The sequence below is a fragment of the Mesoplodon densirostris genome, chromosome 1 (genome assembly GCF_025265405.1).
Source record: "Mesoplodon densirostris isolate mMesDen1 chromosome 1, mMesDen1 primary haplotype, whole genome shotgun sequence".
Taxonomy (NCBI): domain Eukaryota; kingdom Metazoa; phylum Chordata; class Mammalia; order Artiodactyla; family Ziphiidae; genus Mesoplodon; species Mesoplodon densirostris.
In genome coordinates, this window is record NC_082661.1 from 188006394 (window position 1) to 188025422 (window position 19029).

Below are 19029 nucleotides of genomic sequence, written 5' to 3' on the forward strand. Positions count from 1 at the left end.
CCTACTAATCTTATACATAGAGAGCAACAGAGGCTGAGCTTAAGTACCTTTCACACTAAGTACTCTGGGACAGGAAAAGATGAGTGAATATAGGCCCCACTTATCAGGAGCTTGCTGATTTTATTTGGGATGTCTTAATCATTCTCTTAGCCTGAATGCAATATAAAAGCATTCCTATGGCAGTTCGTACTTTTAGATGAGTAGGATAATAAACAATGTATGATTTTTCTGGCAAGACAGTTTATGCTAACACTAATTCTTATCCTTTTTCTAAAAGATTATAGTCTCAGTTACTGTGATAAATCTTAATGTCTGTTCACTGTTACCACAAAATCATATAAATTAAAGTGCATATCTGTTAAACAGAGAGAAAAAAAAAATTACAGTTGGGGACAATAATACCTCCTGTCTTCCCCCAGAACAAGCCAAAGATAGTGGTGTGTCCTTGGTTCTTTCTGACTGGGCTTCAATGTCTGCACCATTGTCCAGCAATATTTCCACAACACCAACATGACCAGCTGTAGCAGCCAAGATGAGCGGAGTAAAACCTGGAGTAAAATAAAGATCTTCTTAGTTAAGCAAAGAAACAGTGCTGTTGTCCATCAAAATAGGGCTACAAGTAGTATTTTGTCACAGAACACAAATAATTCAGAAGAAAAGTTAACAAAAAGCAGGCCTTACCTTTCTTGTCTCTGTGCTCAATACTAGCTCCTCTCTCTAGCAATGTCTGTACCAGTTCCTCATGACCACCAGCACAGGCAAGCGTTAGCGCAGTGTCATGATTACTCTCAGTCTGTAAAAAATTGTTGATTAGCTCATTAGACAATTAAAAATGTTAACATCAATTACATAACATGTACATATACCAAATACGCACACACACATGCGCGCGCGCGCACGCACACACACACACACACACACACACACATATACCATTCTACCACACCAAACATTTGGATAGTAACTCTCTTCTTTTTCCCACTAATGGTTAACTTGTGATTTTTTTAAACTACAAATAATATTTGAACTTTATGGGCAATTCTTAAAGCAAGCAAGAAGAAAAAAAAGTATGATTTTCAACCATATGCTATTTTCAATTACATGTTTTAAGAAATACTACTGTGGACTCACTTTCCCTTCTACCCATAAATGGAGTAGCATAGACAAGATTTATCTTCCCATCCCAAATGACAAAAAAAGACAAACTATTTGAAATGATGTCAGTTAGACAGGCAACATATGACAGTGATCACTGAGGACAGAAACGATTAACTTATTGTATTGCCTGGAGAGTTTCCAGGCTAAAGTGCAGGAAGAGGGTACCCAAACAGAGCCTGGCACTCTCCCTGAGTTGAAAAAGAGAGTTTGGAGAAGTGAAGGTGGCTAGAATTCATGGGGTAGACTACTGGAGAGGAAGGCACTACATACAGAGAGTACTCCAGAGATCTGCAGAGAGCTCCCATTGAGTCTTCAGCTGAGCTCTGATCAACACACGTGCATAAGAAAAATTACTGGAGGCCAGGGAAAGACTGCCAGAAGGGACTGAACAATACCTAGAGCTTACACAGAACTGGGAATAGTTTGGTTCCCACAGCCAGAGCAGAAAGACCCTCAAAACACACAGAATATCAAGAAAAATCCTCAGCCATTAGGCCAAATTAGCTACCCATCTAACAAAGCTGAAAAACAAGTCTTGAAATGAAAAAATTATTTCCAAGTAACTTAACTGCATTCGAGGAACAAATCCCCTAAAAATTTAAAGGAACAAAAAAATATAATATACAATGTATTTTGAAAGACAAACACAATTGTAATTGAGACATGACACTGTTTATATACAGTTTACTTCTGATTTATGCCAGTGATAGTGACCAATAATAGATTTAACCAGTGGTCACACTCTATCATAGTATGTGGCTACCAGGAAACATAAAATTATGAGTCTTGCATTATTTTTTTACTGCATAGCTCTGTCTAAGCCATCTTCCTGCTTTTATATATTCACCTCTATTACAGCATTTATCACCAATCTTCCTTATGTTAATATTAATTATGTGTCTATCACCCTCAGGGGACTATAAATTCCTGAAAGGTAATATAAACATGTCTTATTTTTGTTTGCATTCTCTACCTATGTCTTGCCTAGGAAACAATAAATGATAGTTAAGTTGAATGAATGACAGTAGCTGTAAGGGTCATAGGATAAAAGACTATCACTAATAAAACAAAGGATTACATATATGAAATATATATTTACTGTGTTATATAATATTATATTTATTTCAGGTTTATAAGGAAGGAATTATTACGTCTGATTTCACATAAAGGAGACAAAGGTCAGAGAAATAACCTTCCGATGGTCACACATGCTAACAACTGGTAAAGACTGGTGTAAAAAAAACCAAGAAGATCATCGATAACAAAATGCTGCTTACCCTCTTACATCAGAGAGCAGCCCTAAGGCACAGCTGACTGAGGTGAACAGAATGCTATGTTTATCTGTATTATGCGCTCTCCATGTTAGTGTATAGACAATCAGTAGAAGAGTAATCTTTATGATGAAGAGTCAACTTTATGATGAAGTTTATGAGGTTTCTAGAAGTTTTCTAGGGGTTAAAGAGTAATTTAGGAAACTGGTGCCAATCGTAATAGAGAATGAAAAGACAAACAAAATTTGGAAAAGGTAAGCATGGAAAATTTTAGAGGATCAGTAAAATTTGTTTTTTTTCCACATTATAAAACATCAATTCAATTGACATTTATTAAGCACCTTTTATATTCAAAGTACTCTGCTAGATACTCTAGGGCTGACAAAGATAAGTAAATATAGTCTCTGCTCACTAGGAGTTCACAGGTTACTGTACAGGGCAAATTTAGGTTGAAACTAAGAGAGAAATATGAACAATGTGAGAATTGAAGGAAAAGATATTTAAAGCTGAAGAAGAGGGGGAGGTTAGTGAAATTCCTTGGGCAACTTAAAAGTAGGTAACTTCACTATATTTCTGCATTAAGGTGAAATTAAAGCAATTAATATTTTACAACTATCTTTTTAAGACAATAATGAAAGAATTTAAAGATTCTGAAGTGAGACTTTCACCACCCCCTAAAATATATACTACACATTCCCAAAATGGTAAGAAATATCCTGATTTGCAATATATCAAGAAACAATTTAACTGAAGTAGGACTTTGGGTTAAAATTAACTACTGATAAGATACAGGTAGTTTTGAATTAAAGAAAACAGGTGTTTTGGATATTTCTAATCAAGGAAATGAAATGTAGGTGATGACTTTCTAGAAGGCAAAGTAACAGTAAAGTTATGTTATTATACTGGTTACCAAGTCACATTCTTGGTCATATATCTAAGAGAAACCTGGAAAGGAAAAAGATGGCCAGAGCTTTGTTAAGAGCTTTCCAGGTTTATATTCTAAAGAAAATTTCCATTTAGCTCACAATATCATAAAATATACAATTCTGTATCATAACATGTTATGATGATTCAGGCTTATAAAAAATGATAAAATTATATTCAATGTAAAAAGATTCTGTAAATTACCAGCATGACTATTCAATTTTACAAGATAAAAAAACAAGCAAGAATCATAAGACAAATGCAATATTAAAGGAAAAGGCAGCTTTTAATGAGCTGTAAGTGAAAAAAAAATCTGAACTATAAAAAAGGAAGTATATCTATTAATTTCATTTAAAGTAATTAAATAAATTACTTTGAAAACTATTAGGATTTAAAGGGCTGAATATTTTTTAGACCTCCATAGTCCCAAATATCTCATTCTCTAACCATGTTAGGGGTCATGTATAAGATTAAAAAGGATGGCACTTTAGGGCATTGGATAAGTGAGAAAAATCAGTAAGACAGTAAATAACCTATTTAAAACACTTCATATAAAGAAGTAGAATGCAGGCATTTTAAAGTAGAATGCTTTAATGGCAGAGTATTTCATATTACTATTATGAGTTAAATGAGTTTTTTCCTGGTCTCCTTAATTTCTCATTAAATCGTGGTGAAACTGTTTTCCATGTTGCAAAAACAGAAGAAAAGAGAAATACCAATGACATTTATACCATTAAAGGTAAAACATAAGTTTACATACTCTACAATTTCAGTCTTGATATGTAGGTTAAATTTAACATCTACCTCTTTAAAAGATAATGGATACATGTTAATTATTAAAAACAGGAAAAAAAGGCAAAATTACATGAGGAGGTATTTATTTTTCTCATTTTTGAGATGTGCTAGAATAAGTTACTCCCAAGTTCAAGGAAAGCCTTTAGAAATTTGAGAATAAAATGTCAAGCAGTTCAGAACTGGAACACAAGTTCAGTTCATGCCAGAACACAGGTTTTAGAACCTATGAAGAGAACAGCTAATTCTTTCTCACTTTCGGCTAGCAGAGTTAATAAAAAGTTCACACTATAAAATACAGAAAATATTTAATTAATTCAAGGGATTCAACTCTAACCTTCAACCAGATTTATTGTTTCATATAAAACCACAGTTCTTAAAAATCTATATGTGATTTCTAATTTCCATATCTAGAGTACCCAGGTATAAGTTTTATTACACCACTCAAACAAAATAAAAATAGAGATTAGAGCTATGTTATCAGAATGTATAGTAAAACAGTCCCAAATAATTACTTCAAACTATCATTTATTGATGTTTCCTAAAATAAATTTTGGTAACAGCACAGTGTGTAGTATTAATCTTAAAAGTTTTGATAGTATCCAGACAAACTTAATTCAATACAACCATTACATGAGAGGTGGAGAGCCTGTGGCACACAAACCAAGGGTGATTTCTAGTTATAGAACATAAGATTTGAGGAACGTTATAAAGAATGACTCTTATCGTCAGCATGCTTTAAGGGCCAGAAATTACACAGATGATTCCAGCTAATCCTTGTTTAAAATATTAGTTCCCTACTATAATGATCAAATAAAGGACCATTTTTCAAGGATCATTAGCATTTTTAAAAAGAGACTTACATACTGAGGCATTAAAAAATCACACTTCTTTTGTTCTTCCTTAAGTTAAGATTTGTGGTAAATATGCCGTATGGCCAAGGAAATATGCTAAACAGATGTAAAGATTAAACACACATGACCCTTTGCTATCTAGGCAGACCCATTTTCTAGATTTTAGACCCAGAGTCTTTTTTTTGTTTGTCTGAAAGCTGGCTCTGCTAAAAAACTGGCTGTTAGGCAAGGCCTCTTTCCTTACCTGTAAAATGGTAATAGTAACAGTACCTACTTCATGGGATTGTTACAGAGATTAAGTCAAAGAAGTAAGTATCTGTAAAGAGTTAAGAATGTACATGTTGGGCTTCCCTGGTGGCGCAGTGGTTGAGGGTCTGCCTGCTGATGCAGGGGACACGGGTTTGTGCCCCGGTCCGGGAAGATCCCACATGCCGCGGAGCGGCTGGGCCCGTGAGCCATGGCCGCTGAGCCTGTGCATCCGGAGCCTGTGCTCCCCAACGGGAGAGGCCACAGCACTGAGAGGCCCGTGTACCGCAAAAAAAAAAAAAAAAAAAAAGAATGTACATGTTAAGTTTTGTTAAAATAAACAAATGAAAAAGATCCAATTATTAGAGGATTTTTAATCTTTCAAAATAGAGGAAGAATCTTAGTATTAACTTTTTCATCATATTACCTGTCTGTAATGGCACAGTATTGTCACACATAAACCAAAATATCCATTACGTAAAATCTCATGGAATTTGTATTGAGAATCTAGAAAAAACTCCAGGTGGATTAAGCATAAAAGAATCTTTGTATTTATCACTTTAAGTACCTTCTTGGTATCATAAAAACTAGTAAGTTAAAAAAAGTAACACTGAAGGTTAAAGAAAAAATGGTGAACAATTATTTCCAAATAATTATTTTGTATTATGTGTTCCAAAACAGGAAATTTCTAATTTCTAACTATGCAATTATGGTAAACTCCATGAAAAGTATTGAACTCATATTAGGCTAACCCAACTGAAAAGCCTCAATGTAAAGACAAGATAAAGAAGCAGATTTTTAAGGAGCCATAGTCAAATCTTTTTACATAAGTATGTCTACTACATTTAAAATGTACGTTGTTTGTTCAAATTAACTTTTTAAATGTATTTATATGTAACTTCTCAGAAATTAATTTATGGTTGGTTGAGTGGTATAGTCAGGTAAAATTTCATTATCACTATAATCTCAAATTCAATAAAATCATGATCATACTTGATGGAACCTTTTCTGTAGCTGATTGATTAATTGATTTAATTTTGGCTGCACTGTGCAGCACGCGGGATCTTAGTTCCCCAACCAGAGATCGAACCTGCCCTGCTGCAGTGAAAGTGCAGAGTCTTAACCACTGGACCACCAGGGAAGTCCCTGTGGCTGTTTTATTTTAAAGCATTAAAAAAAAAAAGAAACCCTTTATATTTTGGTGAAGTTTTACTTTTGCTTATAGATCAATTCTTGATCTCACAAAATTAGAAAATATACTTCTGGTTAAAACATTAACAGACTCAGAGCAAAACAGATTAGAGGAAAATAATGTAAATTCAATAAAAAGTTCAATCCAATTCTATAATGCTATCAATATGAAATGTAAACCATTGTGGTTCACCAAATGAATGTCTAATTTTTTTTATGAGACTAAAAATGAAGCTCTATAGTATGGTATATGGAAGGGTGCCTTTGAAGTCAAACCAACCTAAGTTTGACTCCAGCCCCACCATTTCTTAGTTAAATGAAGTGATTGTAAGCCAAATGCTTAATCTCTCTCTTAGCTTAGGTTTCTTCATCAGGAAAATGGGTGTTTAAGAGTAGCTACCTTATATGTGTAATCTGAAGATTGAATAAAGTTATTCCTTTAAAAAAGCCCCTAACTATTTTAGGTGCTCAAAAAAAAGTTAGCTCATATAAAATAAGGGAAGCAAGTAAGAACAGAAATGAAATTCCTTTTTCATAGTATTACCAAGAAACATCTTAATGAAAAGGAGGCTTTATTTCAATAGCTTAATTGTACAGGCCCTTAAGGATGCAATAATACAAACACACACACACACACTCTCTCTCTCTCTCTCTCTCTCCCTCTCCCCCATCCCCCTCCCTAAAATTGATGCTTATAAAGAAGTGATCATTTATAAAACTGCAAGTTTTATAATGTACACCACAACCCTCACACTAGTCTCTCCATCAGGCATTAATCAAAACACAAAACTAAATAAACTGCAAACATTTCTCAGTCCTGAAGAAAGCCGTATACCCTTACCTCATTCAGCAGTCTTCTAAGCTAGGCTGCTTGGCATTTCTTCAGGACAAAACACAAGCTACCTTCTCTTTTCCAACCTCACTTTGCTCTGACATTTCATGGTAAACTAATTTTTTTTTTTTTTTTTTTTTTTTTGCGTTACGCGGGCCTCTCACTGTTGTGGCCTCTCCCGTTGTGGAGCGGCATGCGGAATTCTCCCAGACTGGGGCATGAACCCGCGTCCCCTGCATCGGCAGGCGGACTCTCAACCACTGCGCCACCAGGGAAACCCCCAATATGAATTTTAAAACACATCTTCTAATTTAAGTTCAGAAGAAAATACATAGTCTTAAATAAGTTCTTTCTTTTTACATCCCTTTTTAAACTAAAGTTTAAGAAAAAAAGATTACTTGATGACATCAGAAACCAGATCTTCACAATAATTATCAGTAATAATCTGTATTCGGTATTTTATTTCTTTAAATGTGGATTCTAATTTACACCTGTGGCTCAGGTCTTTGCCCAGAGACAAAGCAGTCTAAGATGATTTAAATAACTGATTAATGTTTCTAATGATGATATAATTCCAGCTAAAAACTATCACTCCTGAGTTTGGAGCTTACCTGTGCATCAATATCAATGGCAGGGTAGATAGGAAGCATGGCTGAAGGAGAGATGATAGGACTTGGAGTTGGAGTCTGAGGTTGGGAAATGGAAGCAGCGATACTGTGGGTAGGAGTGTTTGACATTGCAGATGCTCTTCCACTGACTGCTGTTGAACAAAATAACTGTACTTAATGAGGATGAAACATTGTTAGGTAACAGCAAGAAATAGTTGTCAGAAATATTTAAATATATTTAAAAACAAAATATCTACAGGTAGACTGCCATAGCACTAATAACTCATTTTCCTGGTTATTTCTGACACTGGACAACAGACCAAAATTTAAATATATATTGAGAGTAACCCATTTGCTAAACAATAAACCATATGAAAAACAAATTTCCCTCTTATGGTATGTAATCACAAAACCTTAATTCAAAATAACCCTGAAAACAAAAATATTTTTATGAATTAAAATTAAATATATATGCAAATGGTTATCCATTATATCTTCTTAATCAGAAAAGGAATAAAAGTTAAAATAGTCAAGTTAAGAAGGAGAAAATGTGTCTTTTACCTGCCAATTTCACACCTTATTTTCTAGAACTAATGAAAGTAATATCACTGTTTGGGGACATTTGCTATTGAATATTTAAAATACTTCCTATTCTTTTATTAACTGCAGACAGGGTGTGGCCCTCAGTATGACAGTATATATATATATAAATTTAATCCTCACACAGAAACAGTTTCTCACATACAGAATTATTCTGAAGGGCATAAAATGCTCACCAATCAATCTAGCAATCACACTGACTTAGGACGACAAAATTAAAACATTAGGGTAGAAAAAGATGTATGCATGCAATCAGCCTTCTAATATAGATTACTGTTAGTTCTTCTAAGTATAATTTTCCCATGATATTATTTTCACCAAAATAAGCAAATTAAGAAGGGGCCAATTAGGTCAGTACTTGAGATGGGAGAATTCCAAAGGTGGTAGCAGGTGAGGGTACTTTATTCCCTCATCAACTCACTTCTGGAGTTGCCATGTGAACAGCAATCCTTTTTCCCCCTTATTAAAAATGCTATAGCACTAGGGTCTGGGCATTAATCTTTGAATGATCAACAGTAGTGTGGATGTATGTTACCAACGTAGTTATCAACTACATCAGACAGAAAACAATCATGAATCACAACTGGATCTGAAACCAGGCAAAAGAGGTTATGCTCCTACCAAGAACAAAACTGAAATAGACCTTATCATAGCAATTATAAACACAATTGTCAATTAAGAAATCTATTTTACATGAAATCCTTACTTCAGGCACAAACATACACTATACATTATAGCAACACACATTCTATAATTATACATTTTTAAGTCCACTTAAAAGCCAAAGGAAGAACAAAGGAGGAAACAAAACAAAACAAAACAAAACAAAACACACTATTTGAATCCTTAGGGATTCAGATCAATAGAAAAGGGCATGTATTCAACACTAATATGTTAATCATCTAATGACCTTGATATTGTTACTCCACATTGATAGTTTTGTATGTTAAGAAAAAGATCAAGACAGTTCAAATGTACACATTCTATATATAAATTTCAAAACCATATAAAATCTATGGCTCTTAAAATGGGTTCCATATTCTCCTCTGATTAGACTGATTTTCACAAATGAAAATGCTAAACACAAAATTAGCTTAAACAGAATGAACACCAATCTGTCCAAAAAACTGAATTTTATTTCATGATACTGAACAAAAAAATCTAAGCTTTATTGTTAAATGATTAAATTATAATTTACATTTCAATTTGAATAAGTTCTTTTAAAGAACATATTAGTTTTCTTATTTTTGGTCAAACTGGTTGTTCTTATCACCTCTTCTAGAAGGAGATAGGAAAAATCAATTCCCTCTTTTAATTCCCTTGGGGTACCTATGAAATTGGTTTACTAAAACTAAATAGCTGCCTGTCACTCATCCATTCTCTACAATTAAAAGTAACAATTATAAATATGTAGGTACCTGAAGAAACCATGGTACAGACCAGATCTTTACATGTGGAACTTCATTTTAGGGTTAGATTTCAGAGAGGGAAAACCAGATGCTCAAAGAAGTTTTAACATCAGGTAAGGAAAGAGGGAACTTGACAGCACAGCAAAGGCCAGTTGTTAAGACTGGTTAAATAGGGAACTGATTTTGCTTTGGCTAGTACAGAAACCAAGGAAGACAGAAGATTCTGACCAGCCAAGTACTAGAGAAAAAGAGACTGAATCTTATAAAAGCAGTCTAATAAATGGGGACTAAGGAATAAAGAACAGACATTATGCTGAAGGAGAGAAGGAAGACTGAGCCTAATGAAGTTTAAGATATGAAGAAACCCAAAGAAAGAAATGGAAATGGTCATTAGTCAACTGAAATAACAAGTACTACCATAGAAGAAGTTTAAAGGCTGTGGAAGTGAGTGTATATGTGTATGTTTGTGCACGTGCACATGCATGATGCAGGAATGGGTTGCAGGGAGGTAGCTGGATGTTTTTAATCCTGTTCTTTCTTCTGGCCATCTCTCCTCTCCCCATATAAATGAGAATAAACAGGTAAAGTATTTTTATAATATGACAAGTATCTGCCATATTTCCTAAGAAGTTATAAGCTTTAAAAAATAATTTTATATGAAAACACCTGGAACACATAGGGAGAATTTAATTGTTTTCGTTTGGTAAACAAATCAACAGAAAGACTACTTTACAAACCTCCAATAATTCTGATCAGCAAAAAAATTATACAACTGGCAAATCATTATTGATAACTATGCCCAAGAACATCAGGTAAACTCTGATAGCATATCAAAAATTTTTAAATATTCATTGGTATGGAATGTCCATTCTTCATTTAATTGAATAAATAACACTTAATTCTACACATTCTTTGGTAGTTCAATTGACATAATATAAAGAACACCATTATGATCTAGATTAATGGCCATGAAAATAATATCAAATTTGGCATTTGGAGCTACTGTGCTTCAATTTTCATAAGATATATACTGTTTTTAAAATTACATTCCCAATTATTATAACCCACTAATGGTGATTAGCAGTAACTTTCAAATCTATAGGAAAAATGTATACTTCTTAATATAAGAAGCTTTATAGTTCTTACTAACAATTAATAGCATTTTTTCCGATGTAGTTACTGTACCCTCTAAGATTAGCAGAGACTTTCATTCCACATACTACTGTTGAGGTGATACTAAAAGAAGACTGGGAAACTTTAGAGCAATTTCTAAGTACAAAATCTGTCTCATTAGCTGGTTTCTTAGTTTCTGAATGTTAGCTAAATATCTCAACACTATACAATTTCATTTTCTTTTATTCTTTTAAAAGATTAAAGTTAAATTATGTATAATCTCATCGTAATATATAATGCTACTTAAACATAGTTTCAACATTAGAAAAAATGCAATCATCCTTTAAGTACAGACCAAAAAATTAAAAGGGGGGAAGAGAGCAGATGAAAATTATCAAAATTCACCTATTTACTCCCTTTGTTTTCCTCTGTTCCTTCTTTTTCTGTTTTTTTTTTTCTCTACTTTTTTTTTAAATGAAGAAAATTATTCTTTTCAGTACAGTATTCTTATGGCTTATGATCCTGTAAAATCTCATTCTACTACTTTGTTACAGAACTCACAAAAACTAAGTACCCAAAACTAGAACCATTAAAACAACTCCTAAAATATTTCTTTTTGCCAATGAAGCTAATTAACATGGAAAAAAGTTTCTCTGCCTACCCATTTAAAGATGTCATTTATGATACTATCAAGGGACCACACCTTCTCATAATACAATTAGAAAGAAACTACACATGAACATTCACAGGGGATAAATCACTGACATACAGTATAATCAAACCTTATTTGGTTTGGTACTTTATTATTGTTGTAAAAGTATTTACGTTTTTTTTTTTTTATATCCATCAGGTTGAAGTCTGATCCATTAGGATATAAAGTATTTCCGTTCACAAATAAGCTTTCTGATATATCCTACTAGTTTTGCACTTCAACTTCTATCAATTTCCCGGTTTATTGGTGTGAATACAGAAGCAAAAAAGCCAAAATTCTATCAGTATTCTGAACTTAAAGAGAAAAAACAAAACCAAAAACAAACAAAAAAATCAAACATCAACCTGACTACCGAAAAACCTAGATTCCCAGCCTACCCACCTAAGTCAGAAAGTTTCAGCCACTTGCACTGAATAAACTAATCTTTAATTTGACCTGTATCCATTTGAGAACGTCTGAGATTGAACTAATATTTCTAAAGATATACATGGTTCAAGAGTCCAGAAATAGTTCTCAAGTTGGGTAACGGCAAAAAATTCTGGCACACTCTTACTCGCCTTAAGCAAATCATATTTGATACCTGCTCATAACAATATAACCCACCTGCCATGATGTCATCCAGCGTGTCATTGAGGGTCTGAGCAGGGCTGGCTACCATTAACCCTTGTTGTGTTTCTGTCAGAATTCCTTGCCCCAGCCCTGCCAACTGTGCTTGGCCCAGTACTGGCTGTCCAACTATCACTCCTTGCAGTTCTGTAAGATTTGCGATGGACCCTGGAGGCAAGGGACCTGCCGCCAGAGGCAAAGCTTGAGGCATGGCCAGAGGCTGGACTGGTGCAAAACCCATCTGAGCAGCAGTTTGCTGGGGTTCATCTTTAAGCAAAACGGGATCCACTTGCTGTAACCGTGCATAGTCTCCCTCGGAAAGCTGTTCTCCAACCCCAACAGGAGTTAGCAGTCCCAGATGTTGGCAAGACTGTTGCTGCTGCTGCTGAAGTTGAATTCTTTGAGCTTTAACCTCTAGATACTGCTTTTTTAGCTGTTGCTGAGTTTTCAGTTGTAATTCTCGTTCTACTTTCTGTAGTTCCTCCAAAATCTTTTGTTTCTTCTGAATTTGTTCCTCCCTTGTTTTGTTCAGCTCCTCGATCTTCTCCTTGGTAAGTTGGTCAGCATGAGCCAGTTCCAAGGACTGCAGCTGTGCATTCTTTTCTATGGCTTCTTTTATCCTCTGTTCCAGTTCTGTTAACTTTCCCTGAGCCTCTTCTACAATGCTCTCTGGAGACTGATTGGTGATGTAACCCTGTACATCCTGGCTGTTTGCTGGCAAATGGCTGCTGGACTTTTGTTTAGAAGCAGCTGTGTGAAAAAGAAACCCCCTCAGAAGTGCACATGAATGGCATCCTCATTACAGAGTTACTGTTGGGAGGTTTAGTGCCAACAGTTATGCACCAAGTTATTATATCCATAGAAGGTGAAAATGCACTGTTAAGGAGTTAAAAACAAATCCACCTTCTTTATCATAAATATAAAATGTATGTATTTTATGTGCATAGAGTAATCTTTGGGAAATTAATTTCAGAATTTTAAAAATATCACATGGTTAAAATCAGACAACAGAGGGATGCAGGTTTGTGATATCTAAGTGGTACAATTAAAGTAAAATCTAAGTCTATGTGTAGATGGATACCTCATCTGGTCATAAAGATGTAAAAACTTATCATAAGAACAGAAAAATAATGCTAAATTATTAAGATGTAGGGAAAACTTAAACCTCTAAGTCAAGGTTTTTCTACATTTAATAGTCTGTGCCTTTTAAACACACACACATACACACAAAGAGTACTCAAACCACTGAGAAGTACCAGGAAATTAAAATCCAACTAAAATATATGTCTTTGTTGGGGCCTACCATCTTCAAGACTGATAAAGGTAAGAAAGAAATTCACATATTCACAAAGCTACCTGGCCAGTAGAGAACTGGGATTCAGTTTCCCTGGAAGAAAAGATGCTGAACTATGACATCCACTGTATCTTCTGACAGCCAGGTGAATAAACATATCTGGCTATCGGTATAGCAACCATTTGCTTGCTATACCAACTGAAAAAGGTGCCAAGGCTCTAGATTGGTAGTCGTGATTGAAAAGAACTGGTGGAAATATTTAGTATTCTTGTTGGTAAAATAATATAGGTAGCCAAAAACCAAAAAATTAAAAACACATTGGTTCCTCAGGTAAAACTTTCTAAAAGGAAAAACTGATGCAAACTGGTAGCTGTAATCTTTTGGGACATAACTTATGAACATGCATGATGTAACTTCCACAAATCAAATATGGACCTCAGAGTTCTAGAGCAACAAACAACCATATCTGAAGTAACTTTGAATTCTTGGTTGAGAAAAGGTATTCCAGATATAAAATCTATATTAAAACCAGTTATTCTAAAATAAAATTTAATTTTGATCTAGCTTATTAATCTTATGCCTCATATCACTACAGGAATTTTAGTAATTTACAAAAATGTCACCCAATTATACGCAGCCTAACATTTTAACATGAATAGAAATGACTAGTTATTAGAGGAAATCATGGATAATCAGAATTGCATCAAAGATGAGCATCTGAATTTCCACTGCTAATACTTCTGATTGCAGCACAAATTAGTGTTCTTAACTATGTTCTCTCCCAATAACATGCTTTTTTCATTGTTAAAAAAAAAAAATCTTCAATTATGCCGACCTAGTAAAATTCATATTTTGTGGAATAATAATTTTAAATGGCCAGTTTTTGGTTTTTTTTTGCAATCTTATCATTTTTACTTGGACAACTTGTTAAGTCTTTAGAAGTATAACTGACCTTTATTCCTAATGGGAAGAGTAGTGGCAACATTGGCAGGTGGTTTGTCAGGCTCCTGAGGTGGGACAACCATGGGCAGTGCTTGAACTGGTACACGAGGAGCCTAAGACAAATGAAACTGATTATATATCTGCTTTTCCTACACCTTCCATTACATAATTTGCTTTAAATGAAGAATAAGTTACAAAGATCCATTCAAAATATTTTTTCATATGACAATCTCAGGCGCCACATTTACTTAAAATGTGTTGGTATCAAATTATTTTCCATGACTTTTTTTTTTCCGGCCATGCCGCACAGCTTGCAGGATGGGATCTTAGTTCCCTGACCAAGGATTGAACCCGGGACCCAGCAGTGAAAGCGTTGAGTCCCAACCACTAGACGCCAGGGAATTCCCTCCATGACATTTTTTTAATGAACTTTGAAATCAAAAGGTTATTCTGGCCACAGTAAGAAAGCAAAGCAAAATCATATCAATCTAGAATCTGAATATTACACCAGATGTTCATTAACCATATCAAGTAAGTTATCTATAAAAAGAACTACATATTACAACAAAAAACAATCTAGTTTAATCTTGAACTATGACCAAAAAAGGGAAAAAGATGATATAACATAAAATGCTTTAGTTTAGAAGCTTACCCTATTTAAATCGTGGGATGGGGGCGTTAACTGAGTGACATCTGGTGGAGGGGCTGAAAGCAAGTTATTGGGATAGTCCAAAAGATAGCAAACAACGCTTGTATGACCACCTTTTGCTGCTTCTATCAACATAGTCGAGCCATCCTAAAAGAGTGAATATGGAAGGGGAAAAACATTTTTTTTAAAGTTAATTTACAGAAATATTAAGGAAAATATAGCCAACAGGCCCCAGACACATTAAAGTTTTAGGTTTAGTAAAGAACACTTTTCTCTAAAAACTGAAGAAAATGAACACATTTAGAATGCCAATACAAGTGGAACTTACAGATAATAATTTGTTATGCTCAAGAGTGAAGAGTAATTCACAATGCTACCTGAAACATTTGAGCTACATACTTTTAAACGGTGAGTAGGATCTGCCCCATGAGCCAAAAGTAGTTCCACCACTGCCAGATGACCCCCTGCACAAGCCAGGGACAGTACAGTATGGTCATTGTTAGCTGTGGTTCTATTCACATTTGCTCCTAAAACAGACAAGGTGTGAAAAATCATGTTAATAGAGTGTTGTTTCTTAAATTATGGTAAACTTCAAAATCGAAGAGTAGAGAGAACGGTATAATGAAGCCCCACATACCCATTACCCAGCTTCAATGATTATAAACATGGCCAATATCATTTCACATATACCCACATCCATTCTCCTCTCCCATCTTGAATTATTCTAAAACAAATCCCAGACAAACATGATATAATTTCATCCATAAATGTTTCAGTATGTACCATTAAAAGATAATGATAAAAGTATATATTATTCCTAATATAATCACTGTTTTAAAAAAGTAAAATATAAAATTTTATCTACATTTTAATATCTTCAGTGGGAAAGATAACTAAAAACCAATAAAAATAAACCACACTGCCCTCTATGGGCCAAATATGGAAGGAATTAACAAAAAATAGTAAGTAATAGTAGTATAATCTTTTTTTCACTGGGAAATATCTGAGAATGCAAACTGGTATATTTTCCCTTTAATATGAATTCATCCCTGATTTGCAACACTGTGCTATGCATGTGGGAAATGGAAATAAAATACTAGGAAGAAACTGGAATCAGATGCATTAAAATTAACCAAAGAAGAGAGGAGATAATAACTGAAAATAATTTCATTCTTGAGAATACTATGTCTTATTTATAAACATATAACACAAGGAAGTGTTCAAATTGCCTAAAATACTTTGACCAGTAAGTTAAGGATTTTGGTATTCAAAGTAGAATAAATGACCATGAATGAAAATGCATTTTTGGCATATTTGTTCCATTTCAATTTTGATTTTTTGGGGGGTGCTATATTTATGACCACCTCTCTATATTTTACAAAGAAGGAAACTTAGGCCCAAGGAAATATAAAGAAGAAAAGTGACTTGCCTTCAAATTAATCAGTGGCAGAAACAACATAAAAATCCAGGTTTCGAGATAGATTATTGCATACACAGAAAAGACTTCAAGGTATCTAAACCCTCAAAGTTTTTTACATAGAGAAATTTTTCTGTATTGAAATGTTTTTTAAGAAGGGTGGTATTTGGTATCAGAATTCTTCATAGTTTGGAATGGTTCTATGTGTTGCAGGATGTTTATCAACCACCCACTCTCAAAAATCTCAGTAGCATCCCACCACCACGTGACACCTCCAAAATGTTCTTTACCTGTAAATCTCTTAATACCCAAGGGCAGGGGATAGATACCTGTGGAAAAAAATTACTGCCTTACACAAACCTACCTTTACTAATTAGGAACTGAACGGTACAAACATGACCAGCTCTTGCAGCTTTCATTAAAGGAGTTCTTCCACCTTCAGATTCATGCTCCTGTTTAAAAACCACATACTTGATATTTAATTTCTAATGAACAATTATTCCTTTTTATGAAAATCAAAAAGAAGAGAACTGAACTAATTTCAGAATCTAAATATATTAAATAACATGCTTTGAAGTAAATCAAGGAATACATTCTTTAATTTAAACAATCTCAAATTAGAAACATGTTCTATGGAAATACAGATAAATTAAGAACTGGGGTTATATTCATGTGATTGCTACACCCTCATCTAAATCCATCTGGGTAATTTTTCTTTCTCTCTACAAAAAGGACTGAGGAACTTGAACAATGAATGGCACTCTAGCACAGCCCTCTCCAAACAATCAACATTATCAACATTATCCTAATCCACTACAAGTGATTTTCTTTTCATAAATTTGTATCCTACGTGTATGAATTTCTCTAAGTATATCACTCTCTGCCTTTACAGGCTTCTCATTATCTCTATTTTACCTTACATAAAAATAACAAGGCTAGTGATATTTAATACCATCAATTATAAGACATTACTAGAGATTTCTGGGTTTCAAAAGGATGGAGAACCAGCTGCATTTTTGCAATTCAGAATATCAGCATAGGAAAAATTTTCAGATCTTACAGTATAAAGGTTTGAGAAAAAAACACCTTTTATAAAGCATTTTATATGTCAGCATTTTTTACACTTACATCTGATGATTCTTCTCTTAAGTCACACACTAAGTTGTTTTAATTGCAATTAACTAAGCAAGATTACATTGCTGTATGTTTCACAGTCACTGTAGTAAAACACTGGAAATCTAGTTCCTAAGCTGAAGAAGCTCAAAACCTAATAAGAAGAATATGCGCATGACTAGCTAGAATATAATGTTCATCATAAATTCTCCAAGAGTTGTACCAACACAGACAGAGCTGAAGGAGGCCACAATAGTAATCTAATTTAACCCTCTCCTTTCATAAATGAGGAAAGAGAAGTAAAGTTTAAGAAACCAGTTAACTGAGGAACCTGATTCTGCCTGCATGTGAGTTTCTGTCACAAACTATGAACTTCTACAGGAAAACACATTTGCTTATTAATCTCAGCCCCATGAACACACGGGTGCTCATGTTTTAACTAAAACCTACCTTTCTTACTCCCTCACAGGCTAAACTGGAAGAATGACTATTTTCCCCACACACAATTGCTTTATTCTTCCCTACCTCTCAGGCTGTACTCATACTATTTCTTCCAACTGGAGTATCTCTTTTGTAACAACAGCGCAGTATCTACCTTTCTAAACCTTACCCAGCCCCAAACATAACATCTCAGATGACGTCTTCATCTCTTCTGAGCTTTTTTACTGTCTGTCCTTTCCCTATGACATCTCTTTGTAATCTACCTTAAAATGACCTCAGGAGGGACTTCCCTGGTGGCGCAGTGGTTAAGAATCCGCCTGCCAATGCATGGGTTCGAGCCCTGGTCCGGTAAGACCCAACATGCCGTGGAGCAACTAAGCCCATGTGCCACAACTACTGAGCCTGAGTGCCACAACTACCGAAGCCCACGCACCTAGAGCCTGTGCTCCGCAACAAGAGAAACCTCTGCTCGCTGCAACTAGAGAAAGCCTGTGCACAGCAACGAAGACCCAACGCGGCCCAAAATAAATAAATAAATAAATAAATAAATAAATAAATATTTTTAAAAATGACCTTAGTATTTCATCCTTCTCACTAAATAAAAAGTTATTTCAGGGAAAATATTATTTACTGAATACTTATGTTTTTAACTCCTTTATTTAATAATGCTTTGAATGGTATAGGTACAATTTATTTCCTAAACTACAGTGAAATGCCTCTAAGGCATATTTGCTTTTTTATGACAAATCAGAAAAGCTTCTAAAAATAGCTAAGAACTTAAGAGAAAATTTGTATTAATTATTAACATATCAAACACAAAATTTTCCCTTTTTTGTAGGGGAAAAGGGGTAGTAGAC

At 34.3% G+C, this 19029-nt stretch overlaps 1 protein-coding gene across 9 annotated transcripts in view; it reads right to left on the minus strand.

Annotated features, from left to right (window-relative positions):
* Nucleotides 1-19029, minus strand: part of ANKRD17 (ankyrin repeat domain 17) — a 163380-nt gene that overhangs the window by 49856 nt on the left and 94495 nt on the right. For 4 of the 9 annotated variants that reach the window (XM_060113335.1, XM_060113320.1, XM_060113309.1 and 1 more), the window contains exons 11-18: nucleotides 16983-17070; nucleotides 15601-15728; nucleotides 15205-15348; nucleotides 14563-14665; nucleotides 12314-13066; nucleotides 7880-8028; nucleotides 682-793; nucleotides 403-548 (exon numbers count right to left, since the gene is read on the minus strand). In XM_060113335.1, coding sequence (XP_059969318.1) covers nucleotides 403-548; nucleotides 682-793; nucleotides 7880-8028; nucleotides 12314-13066; nucleotides 14563-14665; nucleotides 15205-15348; nucleotides 15601-15728; nucleotides 16983-17070 — 1623 coding nt within the window. The remainder of the gene's footprint in view (nucleotides 1-402; nucleotides 549-681; nucleotides 794-7879; nucleotides 8029-12313; nucleotides 13067-14562; nucleotides 14666-15204; nucleotides 15349-15600; nucleotides 15729-16982; nucleotides 17071-19029) is intronic. The other 5 variants (XM_060113314.1, XM_060113325.1, XM_060113364.1 and 2 more) reach the window with 3 other exon arrangements.